We start from the raw sequence: 22,511 nt of genomic DNA, 5'->3' as shown, positions 1-22,511 counted from the left end.
AAATCCCTTTTTTATTCAATTAGTATTTTTTATGAAGCCCTCTTTTCGTTATTTAGACATAGTTTATGCAACCGGAAGCACGAGTTTCAAATATTTGTTTACGTCTGTGTCCAGACTTGTCTGTGGAAAGCGGTATCGGGGAAAACATTTGATTTACTCCCAGGCTTCAAATTGCATATCATGTAGCACTGTGTTTGCAGCAATGCAGGTATATTATTGCATGATAACATTGATAATTTTTTTCTCATTTTCACGACAGATTTGTAAAGAGTTAGATTTGTTTGATGTATATTATAAGTGTCACACAGACAAAACACAAGAACATGCTTGTTTATTCTACTGAATTCAACATGACAATAGAATATTAATGTAGCGTGACGTTTTGAATACCTTTTGAAAAATAAGCGTTATCCAATTCCAAAATGGATCGCGAAAATATTCACATAGTCTGACATACAGTGGTTCAGAATGAATAAGTATTGACACTAATCAGTTCAGCTAAATGGAATTATGTCAAATTGTTGTATGCCTAGGGTGAACAAATTATTCTGAATTAACTATTATGTTATGTATTATTGTGGGTAACTAAACCGTACTAAGAAATTTAATTGCACACTTTTGGAAATGAAAAATTAGAAAGCTGGAAATTGACATTCCATGATGGCTGCGTATGTTGTCATGCAAAATCTGGATTTAATACTGTGACTCCTTATAGCTGTGATTTGTGATGAAGCAATGATCAAACACTTCTGATCACAGGTTTCAATGGCCTCACCTTTCTGTAAACGATTTGTAAAAAATCATGTGATAGCTGGATTTATTGAGCATGGCTGTGACGATGATTATTCATTGAGTATGTATATTTACAATATGGTGGTATGGGTTTCTGAGTGATCATATGCAAACCCCACCTAGTGATGCATACCCTTTAGATGATTCATCCAAATCATATTTTTTACTCTCTGTACAGAATTCAAAGCACCCTATTCCAATGTTTACCATTTCTGATAACTGTACAATTTCTGTATTAATTAAGGCCAACTCTAATGGTAACACACTAAATGTTTTATGGGTTTTTCCCCCCAAATGTAAGTTATAATATTTTTTTAATATCTGTAGCAAATTAAAAAGAAAATTGGAATAACATTGATGGGATATTGAGTGTATGTAGGAGAGACATATTGAAACATTTTTTAGCAACTGGTATTTAAAAAAAAAAGAAGAAAACTATCCACATATACTGCAACACTTTTAAGATCTCCATTTACCACATCACTCTAATGGGAGTTGAGCTCAGTCACTTTTGTCACTTAATGAAAAAGAATAAGAAAACTTTTTAATATATTTTTTTAATATTTAGACAATCTTCTTTCAAATTAAGGAAGTCATTTTGCATGGGATGAACCAGTGAATATTTTGTTAATTTTCTGTATACCGTACAATTGATATTAGCGAAAGATATTCACCAATAATATGTGTATTCTTAATAGCATATTACTAAGCTAATTTCAAATTAAGATATAGATGGGGTCTAAGCTGGTGCAAGGTATGTAATATAATTATATTGCTACGAAACAGGTATATAGAATTCATTAATACATTGTATTTGAATGCTTGTAAAGTTTAAGTGCATAATTTTGAAGAAAACAAAATGAGAACCAATTTGTGTATTAGAACACAAAGTCAAACATCTAGAACCCTATTTGATATTTGCACAAAAATGCATGTACTTTCTTGTGAAAAAACCCTTTTCTGAATGCATTCTGCATGTCAATTGATTTTAAAAGCAATTAGGTGCATGTTTTGCACACAATGTGCATGTAGACTAGCAGGAATGAAAATTTTACATGCTCAGTTTAGTTTGCTTTATTCCCCATTTATCGCTGTCTAAATACAATGTACCTTTACAAAGGATTGAATTTGAATTTCTTATTTTTGTAAGTATGAAAGTAAATTATCTTTACAAAGGACTGAATTTGAATTTCTTATTTTTGTAAGTATGAAAGTAAATTACCTTTACAAAGGATTGAATTTGAATTTCTCTATTTTTGTTTGTATGAAAGTAAATTTAAACATCAGGAATATGTATGCAGCTAATTGATCTGCTCATGCTGGATCTTTGTGTAATTAATGTATTGTTGATACTGTGAACATTAAATCGTCACTCACATATGTACTAGAGTCTCTTTTTGGGATTTAAATTCTGTATAATCATATCTAATCAGGAGATTTGTGTATTATGGGTGATTGTCAAATACATTACATCTTCTCTAGCCGTTTTTGTAGGATCAACTTTGACATGTGTGTGAATGATTTTTCCCTATTATTTTCCTCTGATATAATCTGATTGTGTGATTTTCATCAACCCCGGCCTGTCTGGATCTGTCTTTCATGGTGCCATTTTCAAGTAAACTCTGAAAACGTTTTGTGTGGCAAGCAAGATTAAGTTAAAGAAGAACATGTATGGGAAACTATCTTAGGGCGAGATCATGGCAAAGGTTTTAATCTGCCTGGTCTGAAATTTACATTTTAATAAGAATTTATTTTATATTTGACAAAAAGAAATAATCTTTCAGGAAAAAGTAAGAATTATTCTAGTTAAAAGGATTAAGTAATGGCACACTTTCTTAAATTAGACTCATATATACATGTTTTTGATAAAAATTAGTAGAACATCTACACATTCATTTACCTGAGATGTTTTTGATAGACCTGAACATGTATTTAAATATCCAACAATTCTATGCAAATAAATCTTTTTTACAATTGTTTTTATAAACATTTCTTTGTTTGTATGTTATCATATTAAGATGTTAAAGTTTCAGAAATTCATAATCCTCCTTCAAACCTAGAACTGTTACACCCATGGCTTGAGTGTTGTGAGTGTGCGTGTCAGCTGATGTGAATTACACGTGTGTTTGCTCAAAATTTCAGTGACAGGTGTCCATAAAGTTCAAGTTAAAAATAGCATGATTGATTGAATAACCTAATGACTATTAGTTTTGAAATATTTTCTTTTATGATGTTCTGTTATTGTGTATTAAGTAGATACCAGCATGAAGGCAAAGAAGGGGAGAGTTCGACTGAGCCCCAATGAAGAGGCTCGGTTGATCAAGGAGGAGACGGAAAAAAGACGACGCCTTCGGCTTCAACAGGTTAAAACTCTAATATTCATCATAGAAAAGTGATAACTAGGAAATTTAATTATCAAAGATCTGTTTACAACTAAAAATTTATTGTGACATTTCTCTATATATACCCTAATGTTTTACGTTGTTAGGGGTTATTTGAATGATTATAAGAAGTCGATAATTAGGCATGTAATTGTTCAAAGTGATAAAAAAAATTATCTGAAAACTAAAATTTAAGACTTAATACATTTTTTTGCCAATAATTGTCTTACTTTTGGGGTATTCAAAGATTTAAAAGATAAAAATTAGGCATGCATATGGTTGTCTTAAGTCCAAATTTTAGTTCAATTATGATCAAATCAGGGTAGTAAAAAATTTCAGTAGCTTTTGGTTTACCATTATAATGATAATTTTATTCAATGAAACTGAAAATGAATGATGGAAACATTTGGAAGATGATGGAACATTTGATTTAAAATTGTCAGGTGAGAGAGCAGTCCAATCTAAATGCTGCCAGAATTCGACAAGCTGTGAAACAGGAAAAGAACAAGCAGCTCCAAAAGTTGGCCTCCACACTTCAGGTACAGATTCTGACAAAAGTTAACAATACCTGCAATTCAAATGATATTAATTGTTAATTGTTCAGCTGATATTAGCATCTTTAGGGGGTTGATGCATAATCTTTCAGTTATTTCTCTGAATTGGGAATCTGTTATCTGTTGTAATGAAAAGATCTCTGAACTTGTTCATTGTCCGAGGGTTCTGCTCTATTTAAAGGGTACCCAGATAAAACCCACCCATATTCAATAAGATGTAGATTGAATGTAAATGATTGATTCTCTCTCGAGTACAAGTCCCCAAGGATTACCCAGCATAATGCTGCCTTTGAGGAATTAAATGTATTCCTATGATAGTGCAGAATTTATAATTCATTGGACTTCTATGACGGCTTATACTATTTGTACAGTTTATTCAGTCCATGGAATTTAACTGGGTTATACACAGGTAGAGGAACACCATCTGGACTTTCAAAATATTTGTTTTTAGTCATGTTTAAGTGATTCCGGTAAAATTTAGCTGCAATAATATAGTCCTATTCTTTTTATGAATGGGGAGGGAGATGAAAACTTATTTAATAAGATAAATATCTAGAGAGGGCTATATTATTGCATCTACATCAAAATCATTTTCAGAATGAACTTGAGAAAGAGAAGGATGAAAAAATAAGACATTTGGAGAACCAGTATGAAAATAGTTTACGGAGTATAGGTCAAGGCCACAGAGAGGCCAGTGAACAGGTAGGTCAAGGTTATATTCAAGCAGTAAAGAATATCATACTTATTTAATCTTTATAAGTACTGACCCATATCATATTAAAATATTACATGACTGTGAGAAAAAATTAAAAAGTGGCTCAAATACCTTTTTAACCAAACTTTTGTATCAATAATTTGATAAATTTGAAAAAAAAAAGAAAGGGTAGTAATATGGTAATTATTCCTGAAGTAAACTCCAAAAAATGATATTTTTTTCAAAGGTGGATGTGGATGAGGAGCGTTACCTTATGCAGCAGGAGTCAAACAGAAGAGCGGATAGTCGATACAAACAGGCTCTCGAAAAACAGCGGCGGGAACAGATGTTCCAGGAGTACGAGCAGAAGTACCACATCATAGCCAGGTAAGTAAAGGCAGAGAAACGCTATTTGTACAGCATGGTTAAACTACAAACTCACTGAAGAAAACATACAATTTTCTGTTATTATGCATGAATTATACTGTTTGATTTGAAATTTGTTTTTTAATTGAATAGGCAAACAGCTTTAGAAACAGAAAAGGAGAGGGCTAAGAATATCGCCTCCTTGCCTCCCCCTCCAAAAGATCCAGTGCTGGAACTTCAGCAGCCAGAAAGTGAGCCATTTAAATCCCAATTAAAATTCACAAGGCCATTTACATTTATGTTTATCACTTCATCAATTTATGAATTGTATGAATTCAAAACCGATCTGCATTTTAAAGGTCTCTGTAAGAATGGATCATTAAATTTCTTCTTTTATTGTATGCTGTAGGGAAGCCAGTGAAAATGACAGACATTGATAACTTCACTACCACCCACTATCACATCAAAGAAGAGTATGCAGTAGACAAAGCCAAGTCCGTAGAACAGGTAGATCTATTATTATTATTCTTTATTGAACAAGATGCTATCAGCTACAGGTGTTTCTTTGTCCAATTCCACAGGCAGTACTTTGTTTATCCTTGATTATTCTTCATAACACAATTTTTTCCCCATTTCCTTTCAGATATTTTTATTGTTGAAAACCCATTCTTTTTAAGACCAACAAAAAGGAAAAACCAAGCCATTACATTCTTTGTCACTGACGAAGTCTTTAAAAATTTCTTTTCAATATATTATTTTTCTTACTTGAAGGGTGATGCACGAACAGCTGCAGAAGAGGAGGAAATAAGAACGAGAGAAATGGATCTAGAAAAGGTCCGTCTACATAATGACCGACTGTCCCGGGCCAGAGTTAGGCACAACAATGCCCTGGAGAAAGAGCTGTTATCTCATGTAAGTTTAATTCAGCAATGATATTCAACATTTATGAATTGCTTAAAATTTTTCTGGAAGACGTGAATATATAGTTAGTTCTGTATTGAGGTACCTGTAAAACCTAGTTAGAATGCACAAGAACGTAAAGGCAAATGATTACCGGTATATCTATTGAAAATAACAGTTTACAAATTCAATGCTGACTCATTAAATTATTTTTATGAATTTTCTTTTTTTTTCTAATGACCTAAGTTAAATATTCTGTATAGTTGTATGTTATCTGTATTTTTAATGTTATTTAATATGTTATTTGTAATGTAGGATTACAACCAGATTCTGCATGACCTCAGTGACCTTCAGAGAGCAGACAGAGACCGAAGACAAAAGGTCGTGGCCAGTATTCCGGTACGTAACCTATCAAATTATCAGTCATGTCAGAGATAAAAACTATGTGAAAATAGTTTTCATTTTATGTAACTGTCATTGAGAATGAGTGTTGATCTGAAATTATGGTTTCTGCTATTTTTAGAAACAAGTGTTTGAACCTCCCCATCGACGACTGGAAGATCGAGATGAACGTCAGAAAAACATGGAGGAAGCCTTCGAGGATATGTACATGGCTGACACAAGTATGAGAAGCAGATGTTTGTACTGAATGTTTCTAATTAAAACCATCTTGTTTAACCTTGCTCCTTTTGTTTTGTTTGCCTATACTAAACAGTTCCAAGGCCTGTTCTGTATCTGTTCTGCATGCTTATATGTATGGGCATATCGGAAACCAGCTTTTATGGAATTTCAATTGGACATATAAAAATTAACCCCTGCTATACTATGTCTTATAAGACTTGCTTAATCAATTTTGTTCATTTGACCAAAGACCATACACTCTGAATAAATGTTTCAAACAAATTTTTAGGTTACTTCTTTTGGATTAAACTAACAATGATTATTTCATTTTATCTGTGAAATTATTTTTAAAGTTATTTCAATTTCAACTTTAAGTTTGAAGTTTTCAATTTATGGTGTTGAAGCCAAATGATTAAATTCTTGAAATATAAATTAAAAATGGTCTGTAATTTGTCTAGATTACATGGGTGACCTGAGTCTGGCCCTAGATCCCCATCCTCCCCCCGACACCCCCACAGCCACGGATTCGTTGGAGGCCTCGGTGCTGACCGATGACACTCCCCTCCATCACCCCCCAGTGTCCAGGGTTCCCACCATCCTCAAGGACACCTCCAATGTACAGAAAACACAGGACGACATCAGTGTACAGAGGCAGCCAGGTAAAAGCCAATAATTGATACAACAGGTATTGTAAGCATGGTACTTAATTACAGGTGCTTCCTTAAGATTATCTGATAATAATAAGGCTGCAAGGTAGTATTCTGTTAAAGATTTGGTATGACATTATTTCATTAGTTCTTTTTGAATGGTCTGTAGATCTATTGATTTTGTATTAATGAAGACTGAATCCAATTTATCAAATTCTCAGAGAAAGTTCTTAAGAAGCTCATGGACCGAATCAAGAGTCAGAGACAGGAATGGATGTCCAAGTCCATGCAGGAAGTTCCAGAAGGGGCAGGAACCATGGATACAAAGCCCAGCCAGTCATCGCCGGGGAAGAGCATCGGTATCTATTTTCTCCATGTTTGTCAAGTAAATGAAGTAACAAAAGCATTGTTCATCTCGAAGATTTTTTGTTGCATGAATAAATGATGAAGATTCTGATAAGAATATTTATGTAACCTAGATACCGATGACTGCTTTATTTCTTTAAATGATTTTGTTGTAGCACCCACTCTTTCTGAATACTCCCTCTCTGAGCAAGGCTCACCTGGCATCGAGAATGTGGAACCAGTCAAGGTCACTCAACCAGCAAAGTTATCACGACAACCACTGAGACAGCACTCCCAGGGACAGCCTGGACAGAGAGAACCAGTAAAAAAGGTAAAGCTAAAAAACTGTGCACATAATCTGCAACTGTATTGTTTTCACCTGCATTGATAAACATGTACTTGTATATATACATGCGTGTGATGTTTTGACATACTTTGAATTTTCAGTTTCAGCTCTGACATATCAAGTGCAAACAATCATGTGAAGTTTGTTTTATATCTCAAGCTTTTGTATTTTATTTTAGCAGGTACAAATTGAGGAGCCTGTGATTGGTGGACAGAATGCTCGGTCAGTGGAGGAAATCTTGGAACAACAAAGGCAGATTGAGTAAGTCCAATGTATATTATCCCTTTGTGAAATAGCACCAAGTAAAACTGCTTAGTTCAAGGTTTTAGGTGTAAATTGTAGCACCTTCATAGAACAAATCACCAAAGTTGCATTGCTTTTGACATGAATGACAATCACAGTCATGATACCGGTACATGTATTGGTGTGAAATTCAAATCGTGAGAATCAATTTTGTATTTCAAAATACTGTAATTTTTGTAACATGACAATTGAGCATGTCAATTACATGATGCAGTTAGCATGTATTTTGCAAGAGATTTTTATTAACATTTAAGTTGCCACTCTTAATATGTGGGATAACATGGATTTGTTTTCACAGACCACTGTTAGATTTAATGGCCATTGGTACACAGGCAGCGTAAGTAAAAAGTCCAGGACTAAGTCAATCTTTCATTTGTTTGTAGATGCAATGTTATTCCCCTAGACACAGTGTGTGATAAATCTCAGAGCTTTTGTGCTTATTTTACACGGTTCACTATGACAATGGAGTTTTATGAATTACACTGTAGTAAAATTTGGAATTTTAAGTGCAGTAGAAAAAAAAATGTAGTGCAAAAAATATTGTATATAAATCTATGTGTGTACAATTAATTCTTTCTGGTTTGTTTGCTTTATTTTGCATACAGAGTGAAGCACATTAGACATTAAGATGAGAGGGGGAAAGGGAATGAAGGATACAATGTGATAAAATGCATTAAACTTAGTAAAATGATGCAGTTTCATATCTGAAGAGTTACCGGGGTATTAAGATGTAATTTTAAAATTTGTTTGTAAATGTGCAAACAAAACTTTTTAAAGTTTTGTGCTAAATGCTTTGTTTTGAATTTGCTCAAACATGTAATTATTGGGGATAAACCATGAATGATCACAGTGAGTCTGGATAAATGGACAAGAAGTATCTAGTACTGAAAACATGTCTGGTTTTTTTAGGGAACAAAAACGACAGTTAGAAATGAAACTAATGGAGTTAAACAGGAGACAGCAGCAACTTAACACATCAGTGGGTGAAAATATTTTTCGTGGAAATGATCAAGAATTCGTGACAGCAAATGGAGTTACATACCAGCAGCAACAGAAAATGGGTGGACCGTCTGCTAGCAGTGGGCACCCCCAGATTAGTCGTCCCTCACAACCATCCTATACCTCTGTACCTCAGTCAGTTCAAAATGGACAGTATTTGAATGGAGCACACCCATCGTCAATAGGCTTTCAACCAACAAGTAAACCATCCGTGGTAAATGGGCAGACATCTCTGAATGGGCCGATGTGGGCAGAACCTCCGCAGTCCATTCGCTCAAATGTCTCCAATACATCTGTTTCTCACAGCTGGGTGGAGCCACCATCTCTCTCTCAGTACACCATTCCATCAAGTTCATCTTTACCTAGTGCTCAGATAGCCCCACCTTATTCATACCCCTCAGCTCCTCCTGTGGTGACTGTTACAACTGCTTCCTTCGTCCAACCGCAACAGAGTGCTGGTCAGTCAGCCATGACCAGGTCACAGGCCCCGGGTATGTTTATCACCCCGTCACTGCCGATTCCTTCAACAGTCTCCATGTCAATGCCAACACAGTCACAGATACAGACAGAGCAAATGAGAAAAGTGAAGGAGTACCAACAACAGCTCTTGCTTAAGCATGAACAGAGCAAGCGAGTCCTTGCAGAAACCAGGGCAGAAATCGAGAGGCGGAGACAAGAATTACTGCAGAGGTTTCCACAGCTCGAGTTCAAGTCACCAGTTGATAACGCTCATCCTCTAAATGGTCACAGTGAAGATGTTAAAGTGGCTAATGAAAGGGAACCCAAATTACTTACCTCTAAAACTTTATCCCCAAACAGAGCTGCCATGACTACACTTTTGTCCCAGTTAGCCAGTAATCCTTACTATTCAACAAGATTGTCAGAACCTGCTGAAGAGCATCAACCTACAGAAACCAAAGCAGAAGATGGCAGCAAAAATAAGTTTAAAAAAGTGAGAAAGTCCCTTCCATTTGATGCTGATGACACACTCCATGAGACACCTGGAAAACCAGGAATATCTCAACTTTATCAACCCAGTCCAGGCTCAACAACTGCAAATGACACCACAGACTTGAATGATACCACAATGTCCTCATCAACAGAGAGAGGCAGTCCAGCATTGCCTGGGAGAAAGTCTGGATTATCAACCATGTCTGAGTCGGATCTGTCTCTACTAAGCACTGCAAAGGAAAGAAATGACTTGTTTGAACAGAGACAGCTAGAGTTGCGGCGACAGTTGGAGTCCATACAAAGGCAAAAGGAGGAGATCCTACAACGCCACCAAGTTGTTCAGAGAAAGCTGCCATCACAACAATTGTCACCGCCAAAAGATCCATACATGGACTCAGAGGGTAAGTATCATTTGTGTTTTTCTTTTATCCATGATGATGAGGTTTTGAGGCAAAATGATATAGAGCTAAACCAATTTGAAATTTTTAATTTCAGAAGATTTAACCGAAAACGAGTTATCAGATGACCAGTCACCACTGGCTGATAAACAAAGTCAAAAGTTGGCACTGCCTCCAAATAAAAAGACTACAATACTTGGAGATCACAGGCCACATGAACTGAGTACCATCCAAGTATGTTTATTTATTGGAAGCATTTTTTCATTGCTTTTTATTATATCCTAATATGTGTGTCATAGGTAATACACGTGGCTTAACTGTATTTGTTTTACAGGAAGTGGAAACTTCACCATCTAGTGCTAGACATTCTGGGTTAGCAGCATCCAGTCGCCATAGTCTTTCCTCCACAGAGAGGAGCTCCTTGTCTCGTGCATCCACTGAGAACTATCAGCAGCCCCCTCAGATAGAGGCTCAGCCCGACAGACCAACAGCTGACACAGGGTACCAAACAGCACCCCTGGAGGAGGTGATGGCCCGGGCCTCAGAGTTCACCCCAGGGGTCTTAGACAGACTGAAGCAGAGAACCAATGATGTGTTTTACAGTCAGAGGGAGGATGACTCAACGGATTCATATCAACAGATGAACTACACACCGGATTCTTTATCAACTGGTAAGGAGTTGTACAGTGCATCGAGAAAAAACTTTTGTCATCAATTTTCACACAATTCTATGTATTGAAAACAAAACATAAACCAAATTACATGGTTACATCTTGCTTTTTTACCTTAAATGTCAGATTATACCAGGTGTATTTCATAGATTTCTTGTTTTAGGTCCTCTAGAAGAATTGAATGCTTCTTCTACAATGTCCACCACTCCTGGTTCCATCTCCATGGCAACACCTAAATCAGAGAACTTCCTTGGAACACAGAATCATGGTCTATCAACCTTGCAGAATGAGAGCACTGATATGTCTCTTCGCAGTTCAAGATCTTGGGCTGACGAACTCTTGACATTCCACAAACTTCAACCTGAAAGAGCCTCACTGGAATCAAATTCAAAATCTGTGAAAGAATCATTGGACAGTAATGCTGGGGAGAATGCACCTCACAAGGCACCTGTGGATAGGAGTTATAATGTGGTTCACATGAAACAGGATAAATATTCTCCGGATTTCGTCAAGGTTGGTTCTGACATGGATCTGTCTCAGTACCCTATTTCGGAGACCAGTGATAAATCTGATCGTGGTGGTTTGTCTCCTGCAGCGAGACTTGAGTCAGAATTATCCCAGTATCCAATCTCCTCGGAGGTGTCTCCAAGTAGTCAGGACCTTGGAAGAAACTACAGAACTTCTCCCCAGGACAGGAGTGGAGAACCGAATCAAGCAAGTCTGGCTTCCACATCTGAGAGCACCAGCAGTTATATGGATCTGAAGATGGACAACAGTCTCTTGGGGACCAGGGAATTTGACTTCATTGGACACAGTAGAGTTCCAGTTGTAGCTGACAGCAGTCAAGGGGATTCCATGTCACAAGAAGCCAACTCCTACAACATCAGTGGTAAAGTGGATTATGCGAGTACACCAAACCAGAGGTCTGAGCCTCTCTCTGCAAAGAGGCTTTCCCAAATCTCTCAATACACAACCTCTCCAGAAGAAACAGAGATTCAGGCAGGATCGACCAGGTTTCCTCAGTCAGAGGGACATTTCCGAGCTCTTTCTCTCCAAATGGATGATTCGGAAAACCAGTCCCCTGTCCATCCCCCAGCTTTCACCAAAGTGTCTGCTCGTGGGGGTCTCTCTCGTCTGTCGGAGGTAGGAGAAAGCCAAACCTCAGACCAGAGTGTCAAATCTGACTCTAACTTTCTCTCCAAGTTTCCAGACGAATCCTCTCTCAGTCAGTTTACAGTGACTACCACAGACCAGTCCTCAAAGGACGACCTCTCCTTGACCCAGATAACAGTGAATACAGAATCTCCATCCAAAACAATGGGGTCAATGACCCAGTTTTCGTTTAAGTCAAGTCCTGACGTCCATGCTAAGACTGATTCCTCTTTGAGTCAGTACAGTGTGGATAGTCCTGTGGCCCATAACATTTCTGATAAATCGGGCAAAAACACCTCGTCATCAACCAGCCAAGATGAGGAGGATGAAAGTTACGTTGCTCAAAAGTTTGCTAATTTAGACCAGCTGATACAGGAATCAAGAGACCTGATAACAAAGCATAAACAGCTTATTACAAAGAATAAGGAGGTGAGTCCTCTCAGTTCTGGGGGAGTCCCTAGTATGCTGACCACTCCGGAGGGTCAGGCTGGGTCGGCTCCAGACAGCTTTGTCAGACCGCAGGAGGAATCCAGGGGAATGGAGAGCTCTATGGGGCTTAGTTTGGACAATCAGCAAAGCTATGGAGAGAATGGCAGTTTTCAACAGGTAAATCAGAAATACTCTGTTCATTTGATAATTGTACAATATGTAGGAGTTATTCTTTACTATGAAACTAAGTTGAATACACTTTTATTGTACATTTTCTGTATATGTTATTCAAATAATAGTGATCTTGAATGGTCACCATAAATCCATTCTTTTGAAAATGTTAAACACTGCTATCCTTACTTCATCCATTGTACATTTTCAGTTGACCATGGAAAGTGGTATCACTGATGAACCTGACCTGACCTTGCTGTCGGTGACCTCCGACATGACCGGTCAGGACCCTGGGGACGAAATCTCAGGGGAGATAACCCACCGATCGGACGGGACCAGCGGGGGAGACTCCATCTTGTCTTTCGAACAACATGAGCAGAGCATGAGAAGCTCACCTGACAGAGATGTTAATGACAGTTATTTCCAAGATCTAGCAGGTGATGAAACTCAAAGACATATTTATTTAAAGGATGAGATTTTTAAAAGAAATTCAACCTTATGCCACACTTTGAGATTAAGCTGATATTTAAAATGATAATTATGTTTTGATGTATAATCAGAATTTTTGGAGTTGGAGTTGGGGATTATTGGTAAGCCACTATATATTTATACAGTGGCGGACCCTCTTGTTGTTTATTCTACAGGCTGAATGCAAAAACCAAACTACTACAAACATCTGTAGAATTTCAAGATGTCTTGAGAATCTATTTGATTTTACAGGAGGGTCTCTATAATGTATTTTGGAACACTTATTTATTAATTTCATTAATAAATTCAAGCTTTGTTATATACATGCATTTGTTCAATATTCAAGATCTTTGTAAAGAAAAAATCATTTACCAATGTTTTTCAATAGGACGAATCAGAGGTAAAAACGGTTGAATTCAAATGGTCAAAATGAACACTAACTACTCTTTTTTCATTGGATCACACAGCAAACTTAACATCACTTAATGGATTAATTATCATCACTTAGTGCATTAATAATTAAAGGCATCGTTGACTTATTCATACAGTTTTGTTACATGTTGTTGTTTGTGACAGATCACCAAAGTTTATTTAATTAACACAGAAAAAAATAAATGAAAAAGTGTGTTTTTGGTTTGAGTGTGTAAGGTTGCCAAAAAATAAATTCATGAGGCTTTAATCCTGAAAAATGCTGAAAGTTACAAATATTCTGTACCAAAAAAATTGAGAAAAATATTTCGTAAGAAAATGAATCGGTGAAATTTACCAGAAACTACATATGGTGTTCATGTGCAAGTTCAAAAATGAACTTATTAAAAATTTTCTACCTGTTATCAAGAAGTTTTATGTAATTCTGATTGCAGTACCCCGCACCAATGAAAACAACAACGCATTCCGGCCTGTCCCTGCTGTACAGAGGGATGCGGGGGATGAGAATGTTTTCCGTGCCATCCCAGTATTGGTGAGCCCTACCCTCTCCCTCTCTATGAAGTTCAGCAGCTCTCAAGACATAAAGTTCAACAAACCTCCCGTCTCTTGGTCAACAGAGCCTGAGGGGGAGGGGGAGAGAGGGGCAACAAAACCAAACCGGAATTCAGACCAACTCATTTCCAAGGTCCAGGAGCAGAAGGCAGATTTGGAGAAGACTGCCACTGAGGCTAAGCAGAAGGTACAGAAGGCCGCGGGCCTTAACCGGGCCCTGCAGCCCCGCGGGGGGAATCAGGGGACAGGGAAAGCAGGGAACAAATCGGCCAAAGACACCAACAAGGGAGCCCCCATGAGTTTAGGTCAGTTTTTGAGTTCTAGGAAGGAGGGTTCATCTTTGATGGGGAAGAAATCTGACAGCAAGCCTACTCCTCTGCCAAAGCCTCAGAGACCGGGGACAGGTACAATGAATGGTGGCACAGGCATGTCCAAGACTCTGTCTTCCTGGAAGAAAAGCAGAGGAGTCAAATCTACAGGTTTGATATGTCAACATTCTTCATTTGTGATATCAAAGTGAATTCATGATAGTGTTTACAAAATATATTAGGCATATTGGACTGAAGTGGCAAATACCGGTATAAAATTTCACTGAAATTAAAGTAAAAGAAGTCTTTCTTCAAATAACAGAAAACAGTTCACTATGAGATGGTTTTGAATATTGTCTGATTTTAAAGCATTTTTGACATCAACTTTTGAATTGTTTTGTAGTTCCCCCACCCACCAAGTCCAGCGACCTGCCCTCAACGTCCTCTAAATCCTTCTCCTCCCAAAAACCGGTCACCTCCAACAGTGCAGAGGACAGGATGTATGAGCGCAACATCAGGTAATTAGTGTGATCCCAAGGTGTGGACTCCTACCAACCGATTGTCTAAATCTATGTGTGGTGGCTAATTTCACGAAAAAACCAAATCACTAGGCTGGCTGAGTGTGTTTGTTCACAGTCAAATCAAAATAAAGTACACTTTCCCTCTAAATTTGAAATGTTGACAATGTCCTTATTTTCCCAGTATGTGAAAAATTTCTGTTTAGCATTCATGCTTTTGTCTTGTATGTGTCATCTTAATGTAAATAAAGTGACAGTGTACTTTATTTTGCTATAAAATGGTTGGATTGCTTCAAATGGTAGTGGTAACTGAGTTAAAAGTTTTATTATTGAGTTCTGTAGATATGAGGCTATGTGTTACATGTATATCATGGTGATTGACGCCCAGAATAATGTATCATACACATGTATCATGCATTAACAACTGATCATCATTGGAATGCATGCTCATACATCTGTATTTGTTGTTATCAACCAAATATAACTAGTACATGTATTACACACTACTTCAGAAGGCTTTTATAATTTGAATAATTTTTACCTGTGGAGAATTTAGATGATTTAACAAAAGTATTATTAAATTTCACAAGCAAAATAGAGAAACTTTAAGTGGTAAATCTAGAATCATGCTAGATATTGTCAGATATTACCAAAAAAATAATCTCAATAGTATGAAGGCATGTTTTTGGGTTCTCTGAAGTAGTGTTTGGGGGTTTGCATGTTATGTATTGTAAGTGGAAGGTATAAAACAGACATCTTGATGTTGAACATTCAAAACTACATGGAATAAAAATCGTACTATAAATTTTGAAATCTATTTCAATGTTGATTATTTCTCTGCGATTCGTGTGAAATCAAGATGTCTGTTACAATCTCACCTGCATAACCAGTCACCCTGTGTGTGAATTCACAATTTGTGTGCCGTATCAACATCACCTTACACTCACCTTGTTACAGTAAACCACATCTAGAAACAGCCATACAGCAAATACAGTACATGTTTATATTGATATATTATGATAGACAAGTACTGTAGATTTCCTATTCTACGCAAGTGTTTATTTTCCATCAAATTGCAAGTTCGTAAAATTGCAAACGCCAGATTTTTATTATAGTTCCATTTAGTTTACATCTGTCAAAAAAATAAAAGCAAGATTTTAAAATTCGCAAGATGTGCTTCTCGCGATTTTACGCATACGTTAATTCCTCACATTTAAATAGTAATTAACAATATTTTCTTATCTGGAAAATGATAAACAGGATTGATAAATCTTCGACCAAAAAGAGTTATTGAATAATCTTTCTCTTATATATACTTGTACATTGCTTTCTAGTAGCACAATATGAAAATATAAGGAAACACACTTTTTAAAGAATTTTAAGTGGCCTAACAGTTGGAGCTTCATATTGCTCTATTCAAACCTAAATTCTATGTTGAAGGAAATTTTATGAATTTCAAAATAAAAATTTTCAAAAAAATCCTGGAAAAATCATTCAATTACACTTTTGAAGAGTACTGGTAATTCACAAATACATGTTTACACAAACAAAATGAGAATACACAAACTTCTTTATATACTCTTGTATGTACATGACATATCTCTCATGTGTGGTTATGGAGGCTTGAAGGTATTGCCTGTTGTCATTATTGTGTGAACTCCCTGAACCTGGCTGGCTTCTGGCTGCACAGACTGAAAATATTCTTCAATTGCTTCTGGCTTTCAATGCTCTTTTCTGAAGGTCTGGCTCTACATTCAATTTACATTTCATGCTTTTTGGGATTTTAAAACCCATTCTTTAAACTTCACAAAGATGACATTTCATCTTCTCCATTGCTAAATGCATCCTATATTAATTAACTGGTGATGGCTAGAAATGTCGATTATTAATTGCTAGATAAATAATTATGTAATACTATGTACAATTTATCTACATATATATTCATCTTTATATTGTAATATATTATTTTGCTGAAATTGCTTATAATTCTAATACATGTATTCATAATCTTTGATAAAGTAAGCTCTTTGCATTTACAATATCATTACATTTAAATGATTTCCAATATTTATGCATGCATAAGTGATGAATATTGCCATTTCTATACTGCCTGATGTATATTACCATATATTGTGTACAGAACCAATATATCAACTTTTATTGGTAAACATTCAGCATTATTTGAAACTTTTATTTATTATTCACAGAGTTTTTGTATATAGCATAATTATGCAGCATATTGTATGGCTAAATAATTTTCTTCTATAATTAAAGAGAGAAATTATCCTTCAGATGGGATGTGCAAGTACTTTGCCATGATTTTGAAATTTATTTCTTCAGTTTTAGAACGCATAAATGTTTATTTTAGGTACAAAGAAAGTTCATCAATACATTTACATGACTTATTTAGACACTACAAACATGCAGACATAATCCAAATCACAAAATTAATACAGTCTGGTAGATCTAATTTCTGGCTAATACAGCTCCTATTCACATTGTTTCATACATACTAATGTTTTCACTACTGAAAAGCAGTGTGCACAAGTTTCCAAGAATTCACAAACTACAGTGACTGCAGTCTCTTGAAAGTGATTTTTAAAAAAAGAATTATTCAAAAATTGCACTTTAACTGTTCAGAATTTGACACACATACCTGTATTAATTCTTATTAAAAAAAAGTTGAGAAAATTAAATGTTTTTGATCCTTGATTTTAACAATTTGCACAATATGTTGGTGAGATGAGGTTTTAAACAATGTCACATGATCATATTCTTCAGCCAATGGCATTGAAGATTAGATGATGCATTGTGGGAACCAGAGTTCCTGTCTTCCACTTACATGTGGGGTTTTCATGTTTTTTCTTTCTTTCATTAATTATCATAGGGCATACAATCCTCGATTGTTTAGGTTACAAAATAGAATTGCCCACCAAGAGAACCAGTTGTCAAAATCAGAGGAAGACAAACAGAAATCCTCTACTCACACAGAAAAAGTCAAGGAGTTCCAAAAGGTAAGCAATGACTAATATCAGTAGAGGACTCATCTTAGAATCATTGATACCGCTAGTCTTCATGTTTTTGGGGTGGTTTTTATTTTCATTCCTTTGTTGTGTGTTGAATGTTCCATTTTATGTCATTGTGATTGCATATTTGACATCCATATACATGTACATTATCATGAGTACATTATTTACATCATCAAAATCATGCATCAGTATTGCCCATCATGAATTGATTTTCCAAAATGATTTTTATAGGGGTGTAAGGTAGCAACAAGGGTATGACTGGATGAAATCTCTATTTTTCCTTCCAATATTTCTTCTTCCTGAGATGTAGATATAGTTTTTTTCTACACATTGTGAAACAATGGGGTCATGCATGCCATTATTTCCATATTTCCCATCATACCCCAGCTAGGGATGCCCAATTGACGATCTTCCTTGTGGAAAACTAACATAAATTGAATAGGGTTGTCATCGTTTTGATTTGTAAAAACGTAATGATAGTAGATTGAATTTGATTTGCTGCGACTTTGTATTCTGCAGACTCCTGATAATTTCCACTCTCTCTTCATTATTGATCTTCAAAAACTAGCAGTAGGTACCAATATTAAAATACGAATATATCAACATATAATACAGATATTAATCAATGGCTGCCTTCTGCAAAATCATGCTTGTTTATTCATTAATCAATAAACAATAAACAAAAGTCATGGCTATTTACATGTATTTAAAAGCATGAAAAATAGGCTTACTAATTTAGGTCTTAGCATTGTTATTGAGAAATTACCGAGAGGGGAAAAAAGACAACAACAAAAATCGGAACACATGATTAGGTTAGACATAAAAATAAAATGAAAGGACAAATTTGCTCATTTATTTAGGGTAGCATAATAGTATGATAAATAATATGTTGACTGTAGCAAAGATGTATTGCATAAATGCATGAACCATAGTCTTGCACCATATGCATGATTTACCATACTTAACATTAGATGAGATAGTTCTTAAGTTAAAATTTAAAACAGGTGAACATGCACATCAAATTACTTTTATTTGTATGACCTTTCTACTGTAAAAGAAAATGAAAACACAAAACAAGAAAGTAACTTACATAAAAGAAAAAACAGAAGTTTAGGTGTTGAGGAAAAGGCTGATAACTCTGGCTGCCATATTTAATTATGAGGTTGACTTTTTCTTAAAACAGGACTAAACTCTAAGGTGTGCAGTGAGTAATATACAATTAATTATAATTGTTCACAGTGTGTAATGTGTGCATGATAACCTCTCACCTCTGTATGTACGATGTTTTACAGGTGTAACAGATATATTGGATGTATATCTCTATATAGATGTGTATTTATATGTGTGTCATGGACAGGGAAACTATGCAGTGTGCCTAGTTAACATAACTCACAAAACTTTTCTGTTCAGAGAACAGTTTTAGTTTTGGCACAAAAATATATTACTATTGAATAAATTGCTCTTATTCTTCCAATATTTTTTTCTCATTCATTGCTGCCTTCAAAAGTTATTTAAACGGTTAATATGTGTTTCTGAAAATTCAAAATAAAAATATAAAAAGCGTTAAGAAATCAATGAAATTATTTTTGGTTCAAAGTTGGTGGTTCTGTTCAAGGTTATGTTATTGTATCTAAGATAAAAAGAAAAGAAAAAATTAATACAGTCATATAAAAGTAAGCTTTAATTATTAACTAATTGAATCATATAACTTTATAACTTTACCTTTGGCATCTGAATGAAAAGCATGATGGTATAAAGCTTTTTTGAACAACATTTCACAATTCATGTAATAAATGTTATCATTGGTTAGCATGCATGCTGTGTAAGCATGATGTGTGTACATGTACCAGCATGCATGGTGATGTGATTTTAATATTGTAGCTTTCATTTCAGCCCAGTAAATTGCCTATGCTCATCAGGTGATTTTTGAATTTATAAATAATATGTGGCGATTTTGTTTGGAAACCTAGAAAAAAACGGTTATTTTAAGAGGGGAATTAGTCTTTTGAACTCTAATTAACACATAAATTTCAAGGAAGCTTTATTTATAATTACAAAAAAATTATAATCGGAAGGGTTTTTTTTAAAAACTGGTATACACACATGTATTCTTTAAATGTGTCCAGTGAGCATATTATCAGTAGTTGGTTTAAGGTGACTTTTTAGCTCACCTGAGCTAAAGGCTCAGGTGGGATTTCTGATAAAGATTTGTCTGTTGTCTGTGTTGTATGTAAAAAAAAATTTTAAGTACTAAACCAAAGTGTCTTTGTGCAAGGAGCTTTTTATTCATTTGAATAGTCATGTTTAACTTTCAAGAGAGATATATGGAGTAAAAGCAAATATTTCCCAATACCGATGTCATACAGCTATTTGAAGATAACAAGGTCAAGTATGAGAAGAAAAATATGATTAATCATGATCTCAAGAGGCAAATTGTATTTATCTAGCCTGGAATTTAAACTCATGAATGCAAAGTAAAGCTTCCTCAAATGATGAAGTCCCCAAAGCAAGACCAATGTCATAAAGCTATTTGAGGGTGAAAAAAATCAAGAGCAAAAAGAAAATTATGGATATTTAGAATCTAAAGAAGCATTTAAATTAAAGCAATATGAGCTGTATTTTTTAGAATTTTATTTTGCTGCAGAAATGATAAGTCTGCTGCTAGTATGATAAGTCTGCATGTAACTTAAACTTTTATGGTAAATGAAGTTTGAAAAATTCATTAATTTTTGTCAGAAGAAAGATTTCTCTTATAAGGAATATATAGCAAATCAATTTTTGTACAGGGCGACAATAGTTCAATTTTGCTCCAATAAAGGCTTCTTAATGGCCTTTCCCTCAAAAATACAGCTTACAGATATTTAAAACCATGATTTTTTTGGTCATTTTAGAAGAAAAACACATTTTCTTTAAAAAAAAAATTCAACATGAAAATTGCAGCTCATATTGCTTTAAGCTTGCCTTGAATTTACATTGTCTCGTGTAGTTTTGAACACAACAGGGATTCATAGTTTATATGATATAAAAAGTGTTACTAAGGTGAGCAATGTGGCCTTGGGCCAATTGTTAGAATACTGGTGATAGAAAATATTTGGTGTCATTACCAAGTACTTAAAATTCTGGAACCTTTATATTTTCATATATTTAGCTGTCTCATAATGCTAACATTGGAATATACATGTGGTCTTCATTTGCTTAGTAATACTGACTAAGAGGATATCAATCAATTCAAAAGTTTAAAAGCTTGATATTTTATTAGTATAGTTGTTTGTAATAAATGTCAATTAAATTTTACAGAAACTACAAGAAAACATGATGAAAAAGCAACTGATGAAGAAGCACCAATCTAAATAAGAAGGATCCCATAATCCTTAAAGGAAAGTGGTGCAAAGCCCGGAGATGATCAAAGATTATTTTGTTCATAGTTTTACTATTTTTAAATATGTACAAATGACAGTAGCATTGTAAATAATGTAATTAATATTTATTTGTACATGCTAGGTGCTTGGATGGCCTGTTTATGCCATATCACATGTATGTACTGAAACCATCTTATTAGAAATTAAAGGACCATTGTTAGAGCTATATTTATTACACTAAAATTATTTGACCTCAATTTTAATTTAGAAAACAACAGATTCTGATTTTACATGTTAATGCACACAAGATAGAGAAACAATGAAAAATAGAAAAAATGTTACCATTCAAAAAAGTATGATCGATAAGCATAATTGTTCTAAACGAATTATTTTATTAAGTTGGTTGTAATATATTCTTTTGTAACTTTTTTTTTTATTAATTATCAAATACTGTTTAAATATTGTTATATATCTGTTGACAATTAAATGCCTGTTATAAAAAAGATAGAAGTAATAATACAATGCATGGAATACATTTTTAAAGACCAATAAGATACATGTAGATGTGCATTGTCTACAATTTATTTTTGTGGTAAAATGTATAAACAGTTAATAATTAAATTTTCTTGTATTTATCAGGCATTCATCATCTCAGATTTCAAATATTTATTAAAATTTATAGTGTAATTCAGACAGCATTTTTAGTTGCCAGTTTAGGACAATCATTTTTGACTACAATGGTATATACACTTATTTGTACATCAAAAATTACACTTTCCAAACAAATTGTGGTTGAAGAAAAAAAATCAGTTACAGTACGAAGCACATATAGTACTTCCCCCAGATTATATGGGCGAGTTAGATTGATTTTTTAGTTTCTGTAGTAGAGATGGGGGACAGTTTGTCACTGAATAATTACGCAGCAGGTTTCCTTTGTTTGATATTACCTACCTGTATCCTTTATTTGTATTGAAGTTTGTGGTTATCTGTGATATGTATATGAATTATTAGTAATGACAATATTAAAATTTGAATATTCAATTGATTTTTATTTTTATTTTTTATACTCTGAAAGAATTAAAGAACAATTTAAGTTATGGGTTTTTTAAAGAAACATTACTAATAATT

At 34.7% G+C, this 22,511-nt stretch overlaps 1 protein-coding gene across 21 annotated transcripts; it reads left to right on the top strand.

Annotated features, from left to right (window-relative positions):
- The first annotated feature begins 71 nt into the window (after positions 1-71).
- LOC128180012 (centrosomal protein of 295 kDa-like) lies at positions 72-22,424 on the top strand. 21 transcript variants are annotated; one of them, XM_052847760.1, is made up of 26 exons: positions 252-853; positions 3,046-3,155; positions 3,617-3,712; positions 4,325-4,429; positions 4,669-4,808; positions 4,941-5,038; positions 5,197-5,294; positions 5,559-5,699; positions 6,003-6,086; positions 6,211-6,310; positions 6,767-6,967; positions 7,177-7,314; positions 7,477-7,631; positions 7,825-7,907; positions 8,248-8,286; positions 8,859-10,300; positions 10,395-10,531; positions 10,632-10,968; positions 11,132-12,726; positions 12,932-13,157; positions 14,052-14,648; positions 14,881-14,995; positions 17,907-18,009; positions 18,256-18,276; positions 19,918-19,943; positions 21,322-22,424. In XM_052847760.1, the coding sequence occupies exons 1-26, from the start codon at positions 766-768 to the stop codon at positions 21,338-21,340; spliced, it is 6,294 nt and encodes a 2,097-aa protein (XP_052703720.1). In that variant the 5' UTR covers positions 252-765; the 3' UTR covers positions 21,341-22,424. The 21 variants fall into 21 exon arrangements, with proteins under 21 accessions (XP_052703723.1, XP_052703724.1, XP_052703733.1 ...); XM_052847768.1 differs by lacking the exon at positions 18,256-18,276 and adding an exon at positions 19,208-19,221 and having other exon boundaries at positions 17,883-18,009; XM_052847769.1 differs by lacking the exon at positions 18,256-18,276 and adding an exon at positions 19,208-19,228 and having other exon boundaries at positions 17,883-18,009.
- The last annotated feature ends 87 nt before the right edge of the window (positions 22,425-22,511 follow it).

This window comes from Crassostrea angulata, chromosome 4 (assembly GCF_025612915.1).
Source record: "Crassostrea angulata isolate pt1a10 chromosome 4, ASM2561291v2, whole genome shotgun sequence".
NCBI classification, from domain to species: domain Eukaryota; kingdom Metazoa; phylum Mollusca; class Bivalvia; order Ostreida; family Ostreidae; genus Magallana; species Magallana angulata.
The sequence above is the reverse complement of the archived record's forward strand: the minus strand, read 5'-3'. Positions and strand labels throughout refer to the sequence as shown.

Excerpts from the sequence above, each read along its gene's own strand:
- LOC128180012 (XM_052847751.1), top strand. The coding sequence starts at position 766 with ATGGCCTCACCTTTCTGTAAACGATTTGTAAAAAATCATGTGATAGCT. Across the intron at positions 12,727-12,931 it reads AGAATGGCAGTTTTCAACAG|TTGACCATGGAAAGTGGTAT; the intron begins GTAAATCAGAAA and ends GTACATTTTCAG. Across the intron at positions 18,010-18,543 it reads AAGTCAAGGAGTTCCAAAAG|ACTCCTGATAATTTCCACTC; the intron begins GTAAGCAATGAC and ends TGTATTCTGCAG.